At 39.0% G+C, this 19232-nt stretch overlaps 1 protein-coding gene across 6 annotated transcripts in view; it reads left to right on the top strand.

Annotated features, from left to right (window-relative positions):
- Herc1 (HECT and RLD domain containing E3 ubiquitin protein ligase family member 1) overlaps positions 1–19232 on the top strand; it is a 170874-nt gene that overhangs the window by 128243 nt on the left and 23399 nt on the right. For 5 of the 6 annotated variants that reach the window (XM_041679778.1, XM_041679782.1, XM_041679781.1 and 2 more), the window contains exons 51-62: positions 415–671; positions 2049–2176; positions 6865–6992; positions 7873–8073; positions 10845–10975; positions 11824–12023; positions 12421–12526; positions 14894–15040; positions 15424–15525; positions 16813–16986; positions 17788–18081; positions 19067–19132. In XM_041679778.1, the coding sequence (XP_041535712.1) occupies positions 415–671; positions 2049–2176; positions 6865–6992; positions 7873–8073; positions 10845–10975; positions 11824–12023; positions 12421–12526; positions 14894–15040; positions 15424–15525; positions 16813–16986; positions 17788–18081; positions 19067–19132 (1934 nt within the window). The remainder of the gene's footprint in view (positions 1–414; positions 672–2048; positions 2177–6864; positions 6993–7872; positions 8074–10844; positions 10976–11823; positions 12024–12420; positions 12527–14893; positions 15041–15423; positions 15526–16812; positions 16987–17787; positions 18082–19066; positions 19133–19232) is intronic. The other variant, XM_041679783.1, reaches the window with a different exon arrangement.

Here is a 19232-nt window from a genome sequence, read left to right as displayed (position 1 = left end):
TGTTTTTGGTACTGAGTATTATAACCCAGGGCCTTGTGCGTCCTGATCATGTGTTGTCACTGAGCTGTAACCCTGGTTATGTCCTTGCTAATGTGCTCTGTAAGCAGCAGACACTAGGTTGTTATTCTTAAGGGTCCTTTGCTTTTGCATAGGCTAGAAAATGATTTCTGCTGTATTCCCAGTCTAAATCTTTAGAACAAGGACTATTGATGTATAATAAAATACTCATTTGAAGTGAATCAGACTTATTATAGAATTTGGTGTGAGATAAATACTTTATATCTTATATGCATACCTTAGTATACTAATTGCTTAAAAAGAACTAATTTATAAAAGAAATGGGTTAACCCATTTTTGTTTGTTCATCACCACCAACTCTCACCTGGGCATCATTTCATTGTTTTGTTTAAGCAGGTTTTATTGCCCAATTGTATGCCCATCCTTCCTATGATCCTTCTGCTGTAGGCCCTCTGGAGCTGGCTAATGCCCTGGCAGCCTGCTGCCTCTCCTCTAGGCTGTCCTCACAGCATAGGCAATGGGCTGCTCAACAGCTTGTGCGCACTCTGGCTGCACATGACCGTGACAACCAAACTGCTCCACAAACACTCGCCGATATGGGAGGAGATCTCAGAAAATGCTCTTTTATCAAGTTGGAGGCTCATCAAAACAGAGTATGTATTTTTAATATAAGGTGTATTAATTACCTGTCTGACTGCTCAGAGTGTAGGTCTCCATGTCTCTTTTTGTGTCTCTTTTTCTCACACATATATACATGATTATTAAGATTTACCTAAGTAGTTGCCAATTCTAGTTTCTTTGTGTGTAGGTTGACAGAAAGAAATCACTTCCTAAAAAAGGAAGGCTTATCTATGCAACAAGGGACATTCCTAATCTATTGTAGCTGACTAATATAGTGGGCCTCTGAATTTTTGTGTTATTTTGTTTTTCCTGGAACTAGCTCTTACAGACCAGGCTGGCCTCGAACTTAGAGATCCACCTGCCTCTGCCTCCTGAGTGTCAGGGTTAAAGACGTGCAACACTACCACCCAGGAGGCCTCTGAATTTTTAAGAAGCAAGTACTGAAATGTATTAATTTATTTAAAATTATTACATATTCTGTATTACTTTTAGAATATATATTTTAAAAATTTTAAAGATTTTTTTTTGATTGTGGTATGTAAAAGAGTAGAAGGGATATGTTCATGTGAGTACAGGTACCCATGGAGGCCAGAGTCCCCCTGGAGCTGGAGTTACAGGTGGTTGTGAACTGGCCAGTGTGAGTGCTGGGAATTAAACTTGGGTCCTCTGCAAAAGCAGTACAGGCCTGTAGCCACTATCTCCAGTCTCATGAGAAGTACACACCAGCATCAGTGCCATCTGGAAGGGATATGAGAAACGTGTGTGGCAGCTTGCTCTGCCTCTTGGAGTCCTTCCTTCTCAGCATGTGAGAATGTTTATCTTTATTGAATTAAACAGGATTTTAATAGGGACCCTTTAAGGTGACCCATTGGGTTAAAGTGTTTAACACCTAAACCTAATGACCCAAGGGAAACTCATACTGTTGGAGAGAACTGACTCCCCAAAATGCGACTGCCTCATGTTCACTGGGCATATGTGTTCTTCCCCATTCACACATATAGATCTGATAATAAATAAGATAAAAGTTTGCTAAAAGATTTTAATAGGTCTCAAATAATTTGAAGGAATTTGGGCTTAGTACTTTAAAGCTGGACAGAGGTGGCGCACGCCTTTAATCCCAGCACTCGGAAGGCAGAGGCAGGTGAAACTCTGAGTTCGAGGCCAGCCTCGTCCACAAGAGCTAGTTTCAGGACAGGCACCAAAGCTCAAGAGAAACCCTGTCTTGGAAAACTGAAACAAACAAAAAAAGTAGGTATTTTACAAGGCATTTAAAAAATGAAACATTGTATATTGGATTGCATCATGGATAATTTTACAGTTTTATGGTAGATAACTTTTGTATAGAATTTTAGATGATGAAGTCCTTTAAATCAAAACTTGACTTGGCTTATCTATTTTAACTTTTCTAGGTAATGACATGTGTTTGGTGTAATAAAAAAGGCCTACTGGCTACAAGTGGCAACGATGGCACTATTCGGGTGTGGAATGTGACCAAGAAGCAGTACTCACTGCAACAGACCTGTGTGTTCAATAGACTGTAAGTGCTTGTTCCACTGGCATAAAGCTGAGGCCGCCTTTAGCACGCCTCGGCTTGGTGGTGCTACCGTAGTCCGTTCTCATTAAACTGTAAAGGGTTTTCTTTAAGAATAGTATTTCTAAATCTCCAGAGTATATGTTTAATTTTCCATAGTAGTAATTCCGAAAGTAAAACGTTAATAGTTTAAACTCTATTTAGGCTTATTAGAAATTAGCATAGGGCCTACTAGTAAATGCTTAGTTATAGATATATAGCAGTATACTAATTTTCTGGGAAGTACACTTGAACACATTGGCACAGGGAACCACTTCCTAAATATAACCCCAGCAGCACAGACAGAGAGAAACAATTAATAAATGGGACCTTCTAAAACTGAAAAGCTTCTAGCAAAGGACGCGGCCAACAAGACAAAACAACAGCCTACAGAATGGGAAAAGATCTTCACTATCCCCACATCAGACAGAGGTCTGATCTCCAAAATACACAAAGAACTCAAGAAATTGGACACCAAAAGAACACTTAATCCAATAAAAAATGGAGTACAGACCTACATGGAGAACTCTCAACAGATGAATCTAAAATGGCTGAAAGACACTTAAGGAAATGTTCAACATCCTTAGTCATCAGAGAAATGCAAATCAAAATAACTCTGAGATTCCATTTTATAGCTGTAAGAATGGCCAAGATCAAAAACACTGATGACAACTTATGCTGGAGAGGTTGTGGGGAAAAAGGAACACTCCTCCATTGCTGGTGGGAGTGCAAGCTGGTATAGCCCCTTTGGATGTCAGTGTGGTGATTTCTCAGAAAATTAGGAAACAACCTTCCTCAAGACCCAGCAATACCACTTTTGGGTATATATCCAAAGGATGCTCAATCGTGCCACAAGGACATGTGCTCAACTATGTTCATAGCAGCTTTGTTTGTCATAGCCAGAACCTGGAAACAACCTAAATGCCCCTTGACCGAAGAATGGATAAGGAAAATGTGGTACATTTACACAATGGAGTACTACACAGAAAAAAAAGTAACAACATCTTGAATTTTGCAGGAAAACGGGTGGAGCTAGAAAACATTATTTTGAGTGAGGTAACCCAGACCCAGAAAGACAATTATCACATGTACTCAGGTGGTTTTTAAACATAAAGCAAAGAAAGCCAGCCTACAAACCATAATCCCAGAGAACTTAGACAACAATGAGGACACTAAGAGAGACTTACATAGATGTAATCTACATGAGACGTAGAAAGTATAAAAAGACAAGATCTCTTGAGTAAATTGGGAGCATGGGGACCTTGGGGGAGGATTGAAGGAGGAAGGGGAGAGGCAGGGTGGGGAGCAGAGAAAAATGTAGAGCTCAATAAATATTAAAAAAAAAACAGAAAAAGAGCTGTCGTGCAAGGTCTCCTCAGCTCATCTTGAAAAAAAGAAAAAAATTTACATTACAAGCTGTGTCTTATCATATAGACTGGATATTGTGAAATGTTCTTTTTCAATTCATAGAGGTAGGTAATACAAGACTAAAATATACATAAAGTACCAGCTTGTTTCTGTGACCCTTGCCAATGCCTTATGTGCTGTACCACTGCTTGTTCTAAGTGGACATGTTCTGCATTCCCACTTCAACTTTTTCTGGGTTCCTACGGCTCCACGATGGAGCTCAAACTGTATGAAAATTATTACATAGCCTTTTGTTATTTAGTCCTTGCCTTCTTACTAATCTTGGGGTTTCCCTATATTTTCTAACTGAAGTCTTTCATAAACAGAAGTGTGACAGCCCTTTCAGCTTCTGTTCTTTTAACCAATCCAATCTCCTGTAAAGACAGGAGAGTTCAGATTATGTTATTAGTTGTCTTTTCCGGCATCCTGTTCTCAAAATCTGAGACATCATGGGTAATGAACAGATATTTATGTGCTACTGTGTTATAAACATCTGTAGCCTTATTTTCCACAGTCTGTACAAATTGTCTAATTAAAAAACAGTGGCATCCATGCCATCAATCAAGTGGTGAACAGTGTGTTTCTCAAAACATGCTTCCTTACTCCGTGTCCTTAATGTTATTTCCTTTCAATCCACTCCATTCTTTCTTTTAAGCTTTAGCTGTGAGGACAAATGAGCAACACATCTTTTTAATTGGAACTATACCTGGCCTCTCCAAAGTTTTAACCACTTTGATTATATTGGCATTTTTGTCCCATTCAACATGTGCTAGTCATTCTACAGAGACTTTTAGTGTTTTGCTTTCAGTTGCTTCTAAATAAATAAGAGGCTTTCTTAGACTTTGTTCTGTCTCAAATGTTCATTTAGTTTCTGATCGTATTAGAACAGCTGGAAAACTCTCCAGGCCTGTTTTAGTAGACTTTTTTTGGGTAACATCTATACTCTGTGTGTGTGTGTGTGTGCGTGTGTGTGTGTGTGTGTGCGCACATTATAGTACATCTACACTGTACTGTGAGACATAATCTAACATTTTATTGAGTCTCTAAATCATTTTGAGACATTTGTGTTCATGTATATTTTCTATTTGTTTATATCTTTTTATTCCTTCCTTATTAAAAAGAGATTTTATTTTAAAAAAACCAGTATACTAATTTTCATCAGTCTTCAGTGATTATTTGGAAATTAGAGTAATTGTTTTGTATCAACATGTTACATTCTTATAGTACTGTAACTAACTGTAGCTATTTCTTTTGTTTTTTAATTGACTTAGTAAACTTTACTATAAAACACTTTCAAATAAAAAAAAAATCACAAGCCGGGCGGTGGTGGCGCACGCCTTTAATCCCAGCACTCGGGAGGCAGAGGCAGGCGGATCTCTGTGAGTTCGAGACCAGCCTGGTCTACAGAGCGAGTTCCAGGACAGGCTCCAAAGCCACAGAGAAACCCTGTCTCGAAAAACCAAAAAAAAAAAAAAAAAATCACATATCGATGCCAGGCAATGGTGGCGCATGCCTTTAATTCCAGCACTTGGGAGGCTCAAACCTCTGTGAGTTTGAGCCCAACCTGGTATACAAGAGCGAGTTCCAGGACAGCCTCCAAAATTATAGAGAAACCCTATCTCGAAAAACAAAAAAGAAAAGAAAACAAACAGCCGGGCGGTGGTGGCGCACGCCTTTAATCCCAGCACTCCGGAGGCAGAGGCAGGCGGATCTCTGTGAGTTCGAGACCAGCCTGGTCTACAAGAGCTAGTTCCAGGACAGGCTCCAAAACCACAGAGAAACCCTGTCTCGAAAAAACCAAAAAAGAAAAAAAAGAAAAAGAAAAGAAAAGAAAAGAAACAAACAAAAAAAAAACCACACATTGAAATTAACTAAGCCCAACGTCTATGTATCTCATTGAACTTCTGTGTAGTCAGGACAGCTGGCACTATTAAATATATTTTTATGTGTATATCTACCACAAAAAAATGGAAACTCTACAACAGAGTTAGAACTAAAACATAATTGGCTTTATATACTTCTTTAAAACTCATGTTCATTACCTACATGTATTCCTTCCTCATCTTCTAATATTTAGCCTTTTTGTTCTCTTTTCTGTAGATTATACTATACACACATGTACATTTGTTTGCATATATTGGCTAAATTCCACATATGAAGGAAATCATGTGGGTTTTTTTTCTTTCTGAGATTACATAATCTCACTTAATATTATACATTCACTCTCCTACAAATTTTGTGATAAGGTTTTATTTAGAACTGAATATGATTCCATTTTTATAGACATTAAATTTTCATTGTCCATTCACCTGTTGATAGACAACTAGGTTGATACCAATTACGTTACAGTAAAAACAAACAAAAGCCACAGCAATAAATATGTGAGTACAAATATCCCGATGGTAGAATATGGAATTCTCAGTGTATGAATCCAGGAGTGAAGTAGTTGGGACATACATACAGTATTCTGTTTTCATTTTTTTTGAGAGCTCTCCAAACTAATTTTCACAATGGTTGTATGAATTGTCATCACAACCAACAGTGAATTTAGTGAAGTTTCTTTCTCTCCCTGGGTATTCTTTTCCTGAGACCTTATGAATACATTAGGCATACAGAAATAAGTGTATTCTGAATAGTACCTGTCTACAACCCATAACAATTCTGAGTATCTTTGCTGACAAATTCTGTCTTAATTGTGAGTAGTTGAAGTATCATTCTTTCATAATTGATATCTTCTCTGTGATGACAAATACTGCTGATAAAGAATATCCTGTGATAACTGGCCTGGGTGCACCCTTTGCTTTAAGGTTTAAAATCCAGCTCACTGAATTTAGAAATGCGGGTGGGAATTATGTAAGCGGAGACTGCACTTTTGTTTCCTGACTGCCCAGACCCAAATAATCATCACATAGAAACTGTATTAATTACAACACTGTTTGGCTTATTAGCTCAGACTTATTATTAACTAGCTCTTACAACTTAAATTAACCATAATTCTTGTCTATGTTTAGCCACATGGCTTGGTACCTTTTCTCAGTGCAGCATTCTCATCTTGCTTCCTCTGTTTCTGGGTAGTGACTGACCCTCTCTCTTCCTCTTCCCAGAATTCTCCTTGTCTGGTTACCCGAATTATGCTTCCTGCCTGACTGCTAGCCACTCAACATTTTACTAAACCAATATAAGTGACAAATCTTTATGGTGTACAAAACATCCCACAGTAAATTACACACTCATCTATTGCATTTTAGGGAGGGGGATGCTGAGGAAAGCCTTGGATCACCCAGCGACCCAAGCTTCTCACCTGTTTCCTGGAGTATCAGTGGCAAATACCTTGCTGGGGCTTTGGAGAAGATGGTGAACATCTGGCAAGTTAACGGTAAGAGTGCTTTCTGAGGACGCTGCCCTGGATACCACTCAGCCTTCCTCTCACTTAGTCGTGTAGGCCAAGCAGTGGCTTGGCTTGGCTTTCCCTGGAAGTCCATGAACTGTTCAACAGCTATGAAAATCCTGCACAAGATGCACCTTCTGAAAGTTTCAGATACCTGCTATGGCAAACCAAAGCTGCTTTTAATGCAGCAGTAAATAGGCCTTGAGGAGAGGTGATAGTTGCTAGGGCTTAAGCTATGTAATTTTGAGTCGCTTGAAGTAGCTCTCTCATTTATGTTTCTTTCCATGATAATTTTTTTGTTTTGTTTTGTTTTTTGATACAGGGTTTCTCTGTGTAAAAGCCTTGGTTGTCCTGAAACCCCCTTTGTTGACCAGGTTGGCTTCAAACTCTTCCTGGCTCTGCCTCTCAAATGCTGGAATTAAAGGCGTATTCACTATGCTTGGCAGAGATAAAATTTTTGACTAGGCATTTTTATATTTATTTGTTTATGTGGGTGTTCACATATTCCATGGTATGGAAATCCACCTGCCTCTGCCTCTTGATTGGTGAGATTAAAGATGTGTGCCACCACACACCTTTAATATCAATACCAATACTTGGGAGTCAGAGGCAGGTGGATCTTTGTGAGTTCAAGGCCCCCCTAGTCTACACATGCCATACATACAGATATATAGATAGGGAAATAGAACTCTCTGTGAGTTCAAGGCCTGTTCTGCAGAGAGAGTTCCAGGATAGCCAAAGCTACACAGAAAAACCCTGGCCTGAAAAACAAAGCAAAACAAAAGAAAGATGTGTGCCACCACATCCTGTTCTTGTTCTTTTTTTTTAAGAGTTAAATGAGTGTGAGTTAACATTTCTCCCCCTGTAGGAGGAAAAGGATTAGTAGATATTCAACCTCACTGGGTATCTGCCCTGGCTTGGCCAGAAGAAGGTCCAGCTACAGCCTGGTCAGGAGAGTCTCCAGAGTTACTGCTGGTTGGTCGGATGGATGGGTCTCTAGGACTGATTGAAGTTGTTGATGTGTCCACTATGCACCGCCGAGAACTGGAGCACTGCTGTCGAAAGGATGGTAAGATGTTACACTAGTCAAGAAAGTAGACAAATAGATGAAAGGGTTTTGGTTGAGTTTAAATGCTGAGTGAATCTGTTTCTCTCCCACTCCTTACTGTATCTATCTCTCTGATAAAGGGAAACTTCACTTTTTTATACCATATTAGTCATTCATTCTTTGTGTGAATGACTTAACATTTTTAACAGACTCCAAATGTAACTTACAAGTTAGAGATATCAAAGAGGGGAGAAAAATTATTGGTAAAAACAAATAATTAACAACTGAGTAAAATTAAGGAAATAGGGGAAAGTGGAGGAGGAAGGTTCCTTGACTCAGCAGATGAAACAAATTCTGCCTGTGTTTTTCCTTACTGAGTACTTTGAGTAAGTGCATGTATTATTAGCAGTTGTTATTAGTTATTTGACTGGAATCAAGTAATTCAGAGGTCACAGTGCCAATTTGATGGTATTCTGTTTGACAGGAGAAATAAGCATTCTATTTGTTTATTATGTTTAGGTTTTTTTTTTTAATACACTTAAAATTTTGATAACAACTTCATGGGGTTCAAAAGCTAGAAAGTTTTGAAAGGCTTAGTAGGAAAATCTTCCCCTTGTGCTCAGCCCCTCCCCGTCCTGCCCTCTAGGTACTATTTTCTACTTTCCAGCTCACAGTGTGCAGAAAAGCACTGTGATTAGAGGCTCAGATAGATAGTCTTAAGAGCTGGAGAACATCAGAAGGAAGTGAGCAGATTTTCTATGGCTTATGTGGTGTTAGTCCTGTTTTGTTCTCTCTCTCTCTCTCTCTCTCTCTCTTTTTCTCTCTCTCTCTCTTTCTTTTTCTCTCCTTTTTCTTTCTTTCTCTTTCTCTCTTTTTCTTTCTTTTTCTTTCTCTTTCTCTCTTTCTCTTTCTCTCTTTCTCTTTCTCTCTTTTTCTTTCTCTTTCTTTTTCTTTCTTTCACTCTTGTGATATGGAGTGGCGGGGCTGCGTCCCTGGTACCCGGCCACCCACGTGGCTAGCTTATGCCCCGAAATAATTACATGGAAACTGTATTCTTTTTTTTTTTTATTGAGAAAAGGAGAAAAAAAACAAGTTTCCACCTCCTCCCAGCCTCCCATTTCCCTCCCCCTCCTCCCACCCTTCTCCCCCTCCTCCCACTCTTCTCCCCCTCCCCCCACTCCTCTTCCCCTCCCTCTCCAGTCCAAAGAGCAGTCAGGGTTCCCTGCCCTGTGGTAAGTCCTAGGTCTTCCCCCCCTCCGTCCATTTCTAGGAAGGTGAACATCCAAACTGGCTAGGCTCCCACAAAGTCAGCCCATTAAGTAGGTTCAAAACCCCATGCCATTGTCCTTGGCTTCTCATCAGCCCTCATTGTTCGCCATGCTCAGAGAGTCCAGTTTTATCCCATGCTTTTTCAGTCACAGTCCAGCTGGCCTTGGTGAGCTCCCAATAGATCAGCTCCACTGTCTCAGTGGGTGGGTGGACCCCTCGTGGTCCCGACTTCTTTGCTCATGTTCTCCCTCCTTCTGCTCCTCATTGGGACCTTGGGAGCTCAGTCCAGTGCTCCAGTGTGGGTCTCTGTCTCTATCTCCATCCATCACCAGATGAAGCTTCTATGATGATATGCAAGATATTCGTCAGTATTGCTATAGGATAGGGTCATTTCAGGTTCTCTATCCTCAGCTGCCCAAGGAACTAACTGGGGACCTCAGCTTGGGCACCTGGGAGCCACTCTAGGTTCAAGTCTCTTGCCAACCCTAAGGTGGCTCCCCTAACTAAGAATTGTGCTTCCGTTAAACACTGCCTGGCCCATTAGTTCCAGCCTCTTATTGGCTAGCTCTTACATATTGATCTAACCCATTTCTAATAATCTGTGTAGCCCACGAGGTGGCTTATCAGGGAAGATCTTAACCTGTGTTTGTGTTGGGTGGGAGAATCATGGCGACTGCCTGACTCGGCTTCTTTCTCCCAGCATTCTGTTCTGTTTACTCCACCTATCTAAATTCTACCCTATCAGAGGGCCAAGCAGTTTCTTTATTAATTAACCAATGAAAGCAACAAATAGATACAAGACCCACCTCCATCACACTCTTCTCTCTCTTTCTCTTTCTCTCTCTCTTTCTTTCTCTCTCTCTCTTTCTTTTTCTTTCTCTTTGTCTCTCTCTTTCTCCCTCTTTTTCTTTCTTTTTCTCTCCTTTTTCTTTCTCTCTTTCTCTTTCTTTCTCTGTTTCTCTTTTTCCTTTCTTTCTCTTTCTCTCTTTCTTTTTCTCTCTCTCTTTCTTTCTCTCTCTCTCTCTCTCTCTCTCTCTCTCTCTCTCTCTCTCTCGTGGGGGTTTGAGACAGGGTCTCACTGTAGCTTTGGAGTCTGTCCTGGAATTAGCCCTTGTAGACCACCAGACTGGCTTCGGACTTACAGAGATCTGCCTGCCTCTGCCTCCCAAGTGCTGGGATTAAAAGGTTTGTGCCACTAGCACCCGGTCTTAGTTCTGTTTTATAGAAGGTTTTTTCCCAAAAGAAGAACCTGGTACAGTGCCTCAATACAAACCAAATTGTTACTGTCTTTTTTTTTTTTAACAAAGCCTCCTTAAAAAGAATGAAACGTTAATAGTGAGGTCAATCATAAATGATGTTCTTCAAAGTGGGTTGTGTGGGCTCTAGGCTGCAGGTTCTAATTTATGAGCTATGTGGAAGTTTTCTTGATGTTATAGTAGTAGCACAGATCTCTTTCAAAGAGTATAATTATTTGTCTAGACAATGACAAATCCATCTTTTTCTTGTATTTTTAATCACGGTAGTATCTGTCACTTGCATTGCTTGGTTCAGTGAAGACAGACCATTTGCAGTAGGATATTTTGATGGAAAATTGTTGATGGGAACAAAAGAACCAGCTGAGAAAGGAGGCATTGTTCTCATTGATGCACATAAGGTAAAGGCCATCTTCTCAATGGTTGCTTTTCTGGATTTTTTATTGTAGTTTTGTTTGGTAGTAGTATCTTCAACAGTATTTTTCATTGGTCACTTATGATTTAGTATTCTGTTATTACACAAAGTCTTTGTGTCATGTGTTCACATGGAAGAATCTGTGAATTTTTTTTTTTTACTCAATCTGCAAAAGAAATGAAACCAAAAGTGTGAAATAGGAATACCAGAAATATCCTCTGCCAGAGTATCTCCATTAATACCGGAACTTCCACTAAAGCAAAGGTGGTTCCTCAGAGGTAGTCCTGATGTTTAAAGGGCCACCCAGGCAGGTGACATAAAAACAAGAAACCAGGAGTTGGAAAGTGTGGAAGGAGGGTTATTTAAAAATCACAGAGGACTAGAGAAATGGCTTAGAGTTTCAGAGGACTGGCTATGCTTCCTGAGGACCCAGGTTCAATTACCAGTGAATTACCAATATTTAACGTGGCAGCTTCCAGCCAACTGTAACTCCAGTTCATGGATTCCTATGTCCTCTTTGGCCTCTACAGGCACCAGGCATGCATATGGTGCACAGACATGCATGCAACCAAAATACTCATATGCATAAATGAAAATCACAAAAAAAAAGAAAAACAGAAAAGCACAATGATCAAGGTTTATAAACATAAAACATGCCCTAGACTCTTATAAGCATTTTCACTAATTTGGAGTAAGCAATATTTTTTCTGTGTTTTTTTTTCTTTTCCATCTTTTCCACATAGTAGTGATTAGCAGTTGATAAAATGATTCAGTATGTGCACATGCAAAGGAAAAATACTGTGAGTATTCTAATTTTTCCCCTACCATTTTAAGGAGACTCTTGTTAGTATGAAATGGGACCCAACTGGTCATATTCTTATGACATGTGCCAAAGAAGAAAATGTGAAACTCTGGGGACCTGTTTCAGGATGCTGGCGCTGTCTGCATTCTCTCTGCCATCCATCCACTGTAAATGGCATTGCCTGGTGCGGCCTTCCAGGGAAAGGATCCAAGTTGCAGTTACTGATGGCCACGTATGTTATAAATTTGTGTTTGTGTTGATTTTTGTGATAGTGTAGACTATTGCTTGTAATAGTATTACTTCCCAGTAATGTTGATTTAGTGTCTGTTACTATTTTTATAATGTGTAGCACCGTAAAATTATCTAAGAGAGGGGGCAGGAGCGATGGCTCAGTAGTTAAGAGCACTGGATGCTCTTTGAAAGGACCCAGGTTCAATCCCAAGTACCCACATGGCAGTTTACAACTGTCCATAACTCCAGTTCCAGGGGATCTGACACCCTCACACAGACATACATGCAGGCAAAACAACAATGCACATGAAATGGTTTTTTAAAATTACCTAAAAGAAATAAAGAGCAGATTTTCAGATTTTCATTTGATATGTTCTCCTTTTGTGATTTTTTTAAAGTGGCTGTCAGAATGGCTTAGTGTGTGTTTGGCGTATTCCACAAGATACCACACAGACCAGTATGACTAGCTCAGAAGGATGGTGGGACCAGGAATCGAATTGCCAGGTAATGTGTGACTTTATCTGAAACTATAGTACAATAACTCCTCCTCAGTAAGGCATTACCTGTTATACCTGAAGGGCATGATCCATCAGGGAAATGTAAGTAATTGTTGTAATTTGTATGCTCGCTTAAGTTCATGTCATTTTTCTAAGTGAAGGACACTGTCATTACTGATTACTGTGAGGTGTGTAATGCACTGGAGTGGTGATCATGTTGGTGATGGATAAAATGGATATTGTAGATATACTAGTCGTGAGTTAAGTCAGGTACAGTGGACTTACACTATGGGAGTTCTCATCCAGAGTGTCTCCTGCCAGTGTCAGAACTTCGCCTCAACAGAACCACTATTTTGAAAGAAGAATTACAAGCTTAGATACTTACAAAGGCATCTAGACAAGTCACATAAACACATGAATCTGGGAGTGGGGACGTATGGAGAAAAAAAAAAAAACGACAAAACCCAGGAAGGACACATGCTTCATCTCAAGCTAGACTTCCTAGACTTTTCTACTCTCAACCTCTTTTCACCTAAGAAATTCGTTTTACACAACCCTGGTCTGGGTAGATAAGCAGATGAGCACAGCAAACATTCACTGATAATAAATCATGATGAGAGTTTTTTAGATCAGTTCTTTGCTATATATCCGATTTTACCATTTATTAAAGAACAAAGCAAATTTACATAGTTATGGGATACATGTGCTTGTTTATTTTCACATTAAATAATTAAGTCTTTGCTGAATGTTTATTAGTGAATAACGTAGACCATCTTCACTGTCCTTCAGAGTTGACCAATTTTTGATTTTATAATTGTCAGTACTGAGAACACTGTTTTGCATCAATACATAGTACAAAATGGCAGGTGTGTATTTTGAATCATTTCAAAATTGTTAGAATTTCTGTTCTAATTCAAAGTCAAAAAATTTTTAATGAAACTCGTTAGTGTCTTAAACAGCAAATTTTAAAATAAAATACTCAAATGCAATACAGCCTAACGATATACTAGTTTGATACTTACAGAGGAATGGTAATCAGAAAATACCAAAAAAAAAAAATCCTTTATTTTCTGTAATTAAACCATTACATTTCTATAAGAACAGAAAACTTTCTATGTAAAAATCACGACAATTCATAGCATGCAATATCAGATTTTAACCAAGATGTTTCAGGAAACCTTGAGTGGTGTTTGTTGCACAGTGTGACGACATGCACAGTGCAGGGACACGTGTGTTCAGAACCAAGGCTGCAGCAGGGTCGTACAATGCAAAGGCAATTGCTACCAGAGCCACCTGGGATCTGTATGTGCTTTATTTCACATTAATTTTTTGATCATGACATATTCAGAAACCTTTTACTGTTGCCACATGTTCAGAGCCTTGGCTTTCGGTTACTAGGTGGGCTCTGACCTGTTAAGTGTTGATGTAAAGTGCTCAGCTGCTGCACAGCTGGTTGTCACTCTGTAGAATTAAGTTCCTATTGTTAACAGAGTATCTGCTTTTTAAAATAGAAGCCAAACCACCTACTATTTTAAGTAAAAATGCCAAATAATAATACTAATATTGCCATTTTACAATTTTTTAAAATACTAAGTGCCCGATTAAATTGAATCTCTGAGTTTGCAGCTCCCTTCTGTTTGTGATACAACCACCCTTTGAAGAAGTTCCTTTTGGGTAAATGGGTGCATCCAGTACTAGTCTCTGTCTTAACTAGAATAGAGAGGAAACAAAGTGCAGGAAGAAGGGAAGGAGTAACCAGCTAAATGATAGGAGAGAAGTGCCTCAGAAGACACAGTGTTACAGACAGATCCATCAGCTGACAACAGGGAACCCTGTTTATAGAATGATCATATACAGATCACCAGTGTTAGGTGAGAAAATAAAAATTACATCAAATCAAACTATTGGTCACAAGCAAAAGTCAGAATTTTTCTGTCTTACAGATCCTGGAACTTTGAACTGTAATAATTTCTGCTTGTTTAAACAACAGAAAATTAGCCAGGAGGTGGTAGCTCATACCTTTAATCCCAGCAGAGGCAGGTGGATCTCAGAGTTTAAGGCCAGCCTAGCCTGGTCTACAGAGTGTGTTTCAAGACAGCCAGGGCTACACAGAGAAACGCTATCTCAAAAACAAAATAAAACAACAACAACAAAAAAAAAAAACCCAGAAAATTAGTTTTAAAAAGTATAGAAATAGAACCCGGTTGCTGCTTTATTGTTGTTCATCAAGTTAAATAACTTTATGGTAGAAAGTGTCTCTACCTCAACCCCCTGTTTCATACTACTGAAATGTAAAATTTCTAAGAGTGAGCCATGAATCTTGAACCTGTAAATTATTTTTAAACTAATACATATTCAAAATAATAATTTATAGGATGGCTGTAAGAAATGGGCAGGAGCCAAGTGTGTTTATCAGCTGCGGGGACACATCACTCCTGTTCGGACTGTGGCCTTCAGTTCTGATGGGTTGGCCTTGGTGTCTGGTGGACTTGGAGGACTTATGAACATTTGGTCTTTAAGGGTAAGAACACAGTTTTGTTTTGTTTTTTAACATTAAGAAACTTTTTGCATTAGTTTGTATCATAATAATAAAAATTAACTAATATTAAGAATATTTTATGTAACAGTGTCTTGGGTAATGGAAAATCTCCTATGGAGATGATTCTGTCTATAAAATAATCATCTATAAAACCAGTCTCTTATCCTTTGGTTTTTCTTACTGATAAGTATCTTTAAAGTGAAAAGTAGGTATAAAGTAAAACGTAGTTTATAAAGTCAATGTTGTTGAATTCAGCTCAGTTAAAATTATTTTTAATGTATATTTTGTGAATGCAAAGTAACAGATGTTGTGTCAACAGTACCTAAAGTCAGGAAACGAGTACTGATAAATATATCTCATTTTAGGATGGCTCTGTCTTGCAAACTGTTGTGATAGGCTCTGGAGCTATTCAGACCACAGTATGGATTCCAGAAGTTGGGGTAGCTGCTTGCTCAAATAGATCAAAGGTAACATTACAGTCACAACAAACCATTGAGTATGAATCTAGAGACGTTTTAGAAATGACAGCCCAAGCCCCTCACTTTACAGAGGAACAACTGCTATCTGAAAGATTATTACTTGCCCAAGATAATGTGCCTATTTAATGGTAGAAGGGAGTTAGAACCTGGGGATGCTCATTTCTCATCCTAGCCTCTTTCTTCTGTACCTGGGCTTTGCTGAAAGTACTTGATTTGATTTTTTTTTTTTTTAATTTATCCCATTGGAAGACACAAGTCGATTCCCACATTTCTCACAATTCTCACATGAATTCTCATAGCACTAAACTAACTCAAAAGAATATTCCATGGGGGAAAAAAAATCTCAAAAACATTTAAGTATCCAAAATATATCATGGCTTTAAAATTTAAGATTCTAGTAAAAGTGCTAACCAACCTGCTGTGAGACTTCTGATTACCCTATAGCTGTCTTCATATGCTCAAAGATCAAAGTCAGTGTGCAATGTGTTTATATATGCGTAAATGGTGTTAAAAGAAGCCAGAGCTGGGGCTGGAGAGATGGATCAGTAGTTAAGAGCACTGACTGTTCTTCCAGAGGTCCTTAGTTCAATTCCCACCAACCACATGGTGGCTCATAACCATCTGTGATGAGATCTGGTGCCCTCTTCTTGGGTGCAGACATACATGCAGACAGAACATTGTATACATAATAAATAAATCTTTTAAAAAAGAAGCCAGAGCTGCTATACAGAGAAACTCTATCTTGAAAAAACAAAAAAGAAGCTATAATCCTATGTGAGTGCTTTCACTAAAAATAAAAATAAAAACTAACCAATGCTAGGATATTTTTAAGATGAGCACTATAGTGTGTAGCAACCTAAGCAGTACAAACGGCCATTGAGCTTACTGCATAGAATAGGGAGTATCTGAGGCTTTTACGTTGTGTTCCTGAGGAAACAACTATTTATTTCTGCTAATGTCCCTATAGTCATGTCAGACTTGTGAAATGTACTGAATACCTAGTCTTACAAGGCCTGTGAACTAGCAGATAATTGATACTGTTTTTAAAGAGAGTTTGTTAAGGTGGATCACATTTTTTTCTTTGGTTTTATTTGCTTGTTTTACTTAAACAAATTAGGATGTTTTAAAGTTCTCTAGACATTTTTTTTTGTATATGAGAAGGAAAATTAATCCATTTACTGGAGAGAATTTCTCAGGTTGAATGGTGATGGCATGGTTTTTTAATCTTTAATTATAAACAAATTAATCATATGGCATTATTTACTTTTCCACCAGGATGTTTTGGTTGTGAATTGTACAGCAGAATGGGCTTCTGCCAATCACGTTTTAGCAACCTGTAGGACAGCCCTGAAACAACAGGGTGTTCTGGGATTAAATATGGCTCCCTGCATGAGAGCATTTTTGGAGCGACTGCCCATGATGCTTCAAGAGCAATATGCCTATGAAAAGGTAACTTATGGCCATAACTCCCATAATACTTGGTATTTTGGAATTTGTATTCCACCCCACTCTCCTATCCCACAGGGACATGATATTTGAGGGAAGTAAGTGCAGCTGTTGGGACAGAAATGAAGTCACTTGTACCTAAGCAGTTGTTCGGTCATCTTAAGCTCGTTCTTTCTTTATTTTCACCTGAGTAAGATGAAACTATAACCCCCAAATAGGTGTGGTGTTGACACATTCTTTTTCAGATGATTTATTCACTCCATACCCAATTAATTTCAATGAAGAATTTACCTGAATTTAATTTTCATGGTCTCTGTGATAGATTTGCTCTGCTGTGATTAAAGACTGCCATAAAAGAGAATTTGTCTTTGATGACTACCAAGGTTTTCTTGGTAAAGGAAGAAATGTGTGAGGAGTCAGGTCTTCATGGGTTAGTTGTTATCTACCTTGTTTATTATAATTGGAAAAAAATACAGTCACACACACACACACACACACACACACACACACACACACACAGAGCAGTCCAATATGAGCCCATATTGGATTCTGAAACAAAAAGAGATATGAGTGGCAAAACCAAATAAAGCTCTGATTTGGCTAATATTGTATCAGCATGAGTTTCTAAGTTTTGACGAATGTAGTATGGTTATATAAGTTATTTTATATATGTTAGAGAAAAATGGAGCGAAGAATATATAGAATCCCCTTTACTAGCCCTAAAACCTTTTATAACATATGTTTATCCAGAATATCTGATACAGGTTCCTTAACATGTCATTCTTTTGTTTTTGTTTTTCTTAGCCTCATGTGGTTTGTGGTGACCAGCTTGTTCACAGCCCCTACATGCAGTGCCTGGCTTCCCTTGCTGTGGGGCTTCATCTGGATCAGCTGTTGTGTAGCCCTCCAGTGCCACCGCACCATCAGAACTGCCTCCCTGACCCTGTGTCCTGGAATCCGAATGAGTGGGCCTGGTTAGAATGCTTCTCGACGACCATCAAGGCTGCAGAAGCCCTGACCAATGGAGCACAGTTTCCAGAGTCATTTACTGTCCCAGATCTAGAGCCTGTTCCTGAGGATGAACTAGTACTCCTCATGGTGAGTCCTGAGCTGCTGTCACTTGAAGTAACAATTGCACCATGACTGCTTGGGGTATGCCTTGGTTTCTTTGCTGACCTGACTAGCTAGTGACATGCCCTTATGTGAATTGGAATATACTTTTCTATTGAAGGGCTATTCAGGTTTCTGGTGACAGCCCTTCTGAGTCTGCTGACTCCATACATAGTTCCATACTTTTCTCTTCATGTGTAGGTGCTTATCAAGTGTCTTAATCATGCATATTTTTGTTTCCTTCTGGTCACTTTGTGAGATTTATCCACATGGAGATTCTGATTTACTGTGCACTTTAAACATACTAGTAATCAGTGTCACCGACTTACCCACTAAACTAGACAAAGAATCTAGGGAGGCAGTAGGCTTTGTACATGGCTTTGCACCTCTAGGTGCTCAGTAAACATGAATGATTAGCTTTTTTAAAAAAAATAGGTCTTTTTTATTTAGTTTATTTTATGTGTATTGGTGTTTTACCATGGGTATCAGGTTCCCTGGAACTGGAGTTATAGACAGTCGTGAGTGGCCATGTGGGTGCTGGGAATTGAACCCAAGTCCTCTGGAAGAGCAACCAATGCTCTTAACTGCTGAGCCATCTCTGTAGCCCCAAATGGTTAGTCTTGAACCAAGGCTACAGTGAGAGTAAAAGCATGTATAATAAAAGTAAATACTAGAATGCAAAAAGCAAGTTTGAAATTACTATGACGTTGGACTTGCTGGATGGGGTGGCATATGTCTGAAGTTCCAACTTCTTAGGAGGAAGAAGCAAGAGAATTTTGAGATCAAGAGTTTGAAGGCAGCTGACCTGAGCAGCATAGCAAGACACTATCTTTTTAAAAGTGAAATAAGAACAACTATTCTTGACTTGTCCTAATATGACTATGATTTTTAGAAAGGGAGCCTTTTCACTAGTCAGGAGTAGATTAGGTCCTGGGAAAGCATCATTGGTTGTGATGTGTGCTCTGTCTTGCAGGATAACAGCAAGTGGATCAATGGCATGGATGAACAAATTATGTCTTGGGCAACTTCCAGGCCTGAGGTCAGTAGAGATAAGATTACTATGTGGTGGGTTTCAGTCAGTCTTTTGATTGTAAATGCATGTGTTTCTGTGTCCTTCTGTTTCCTGTAGTGGTTGTCAC

The sequence above is a fragment of the Microtus oregoni genome, unplaced genomic scaffold (genome assembly GCF_018167655.1).
Source record: "Microtus oregoni isolate MIOR12 unplaced genomic scaffold, Mior012 000032F_ref0000030, whole genome shotgun sequence".
NCBI lineage: Eukaryota > Metazoa > Chordata > Mammalia > Rodentia > Cricetidae > Microtus > Microtus oregoni.
Note: the sequence above shows the minus strand (reverse complement) of the source record. Positions and strands in the feature narration are given on the sequence as shown.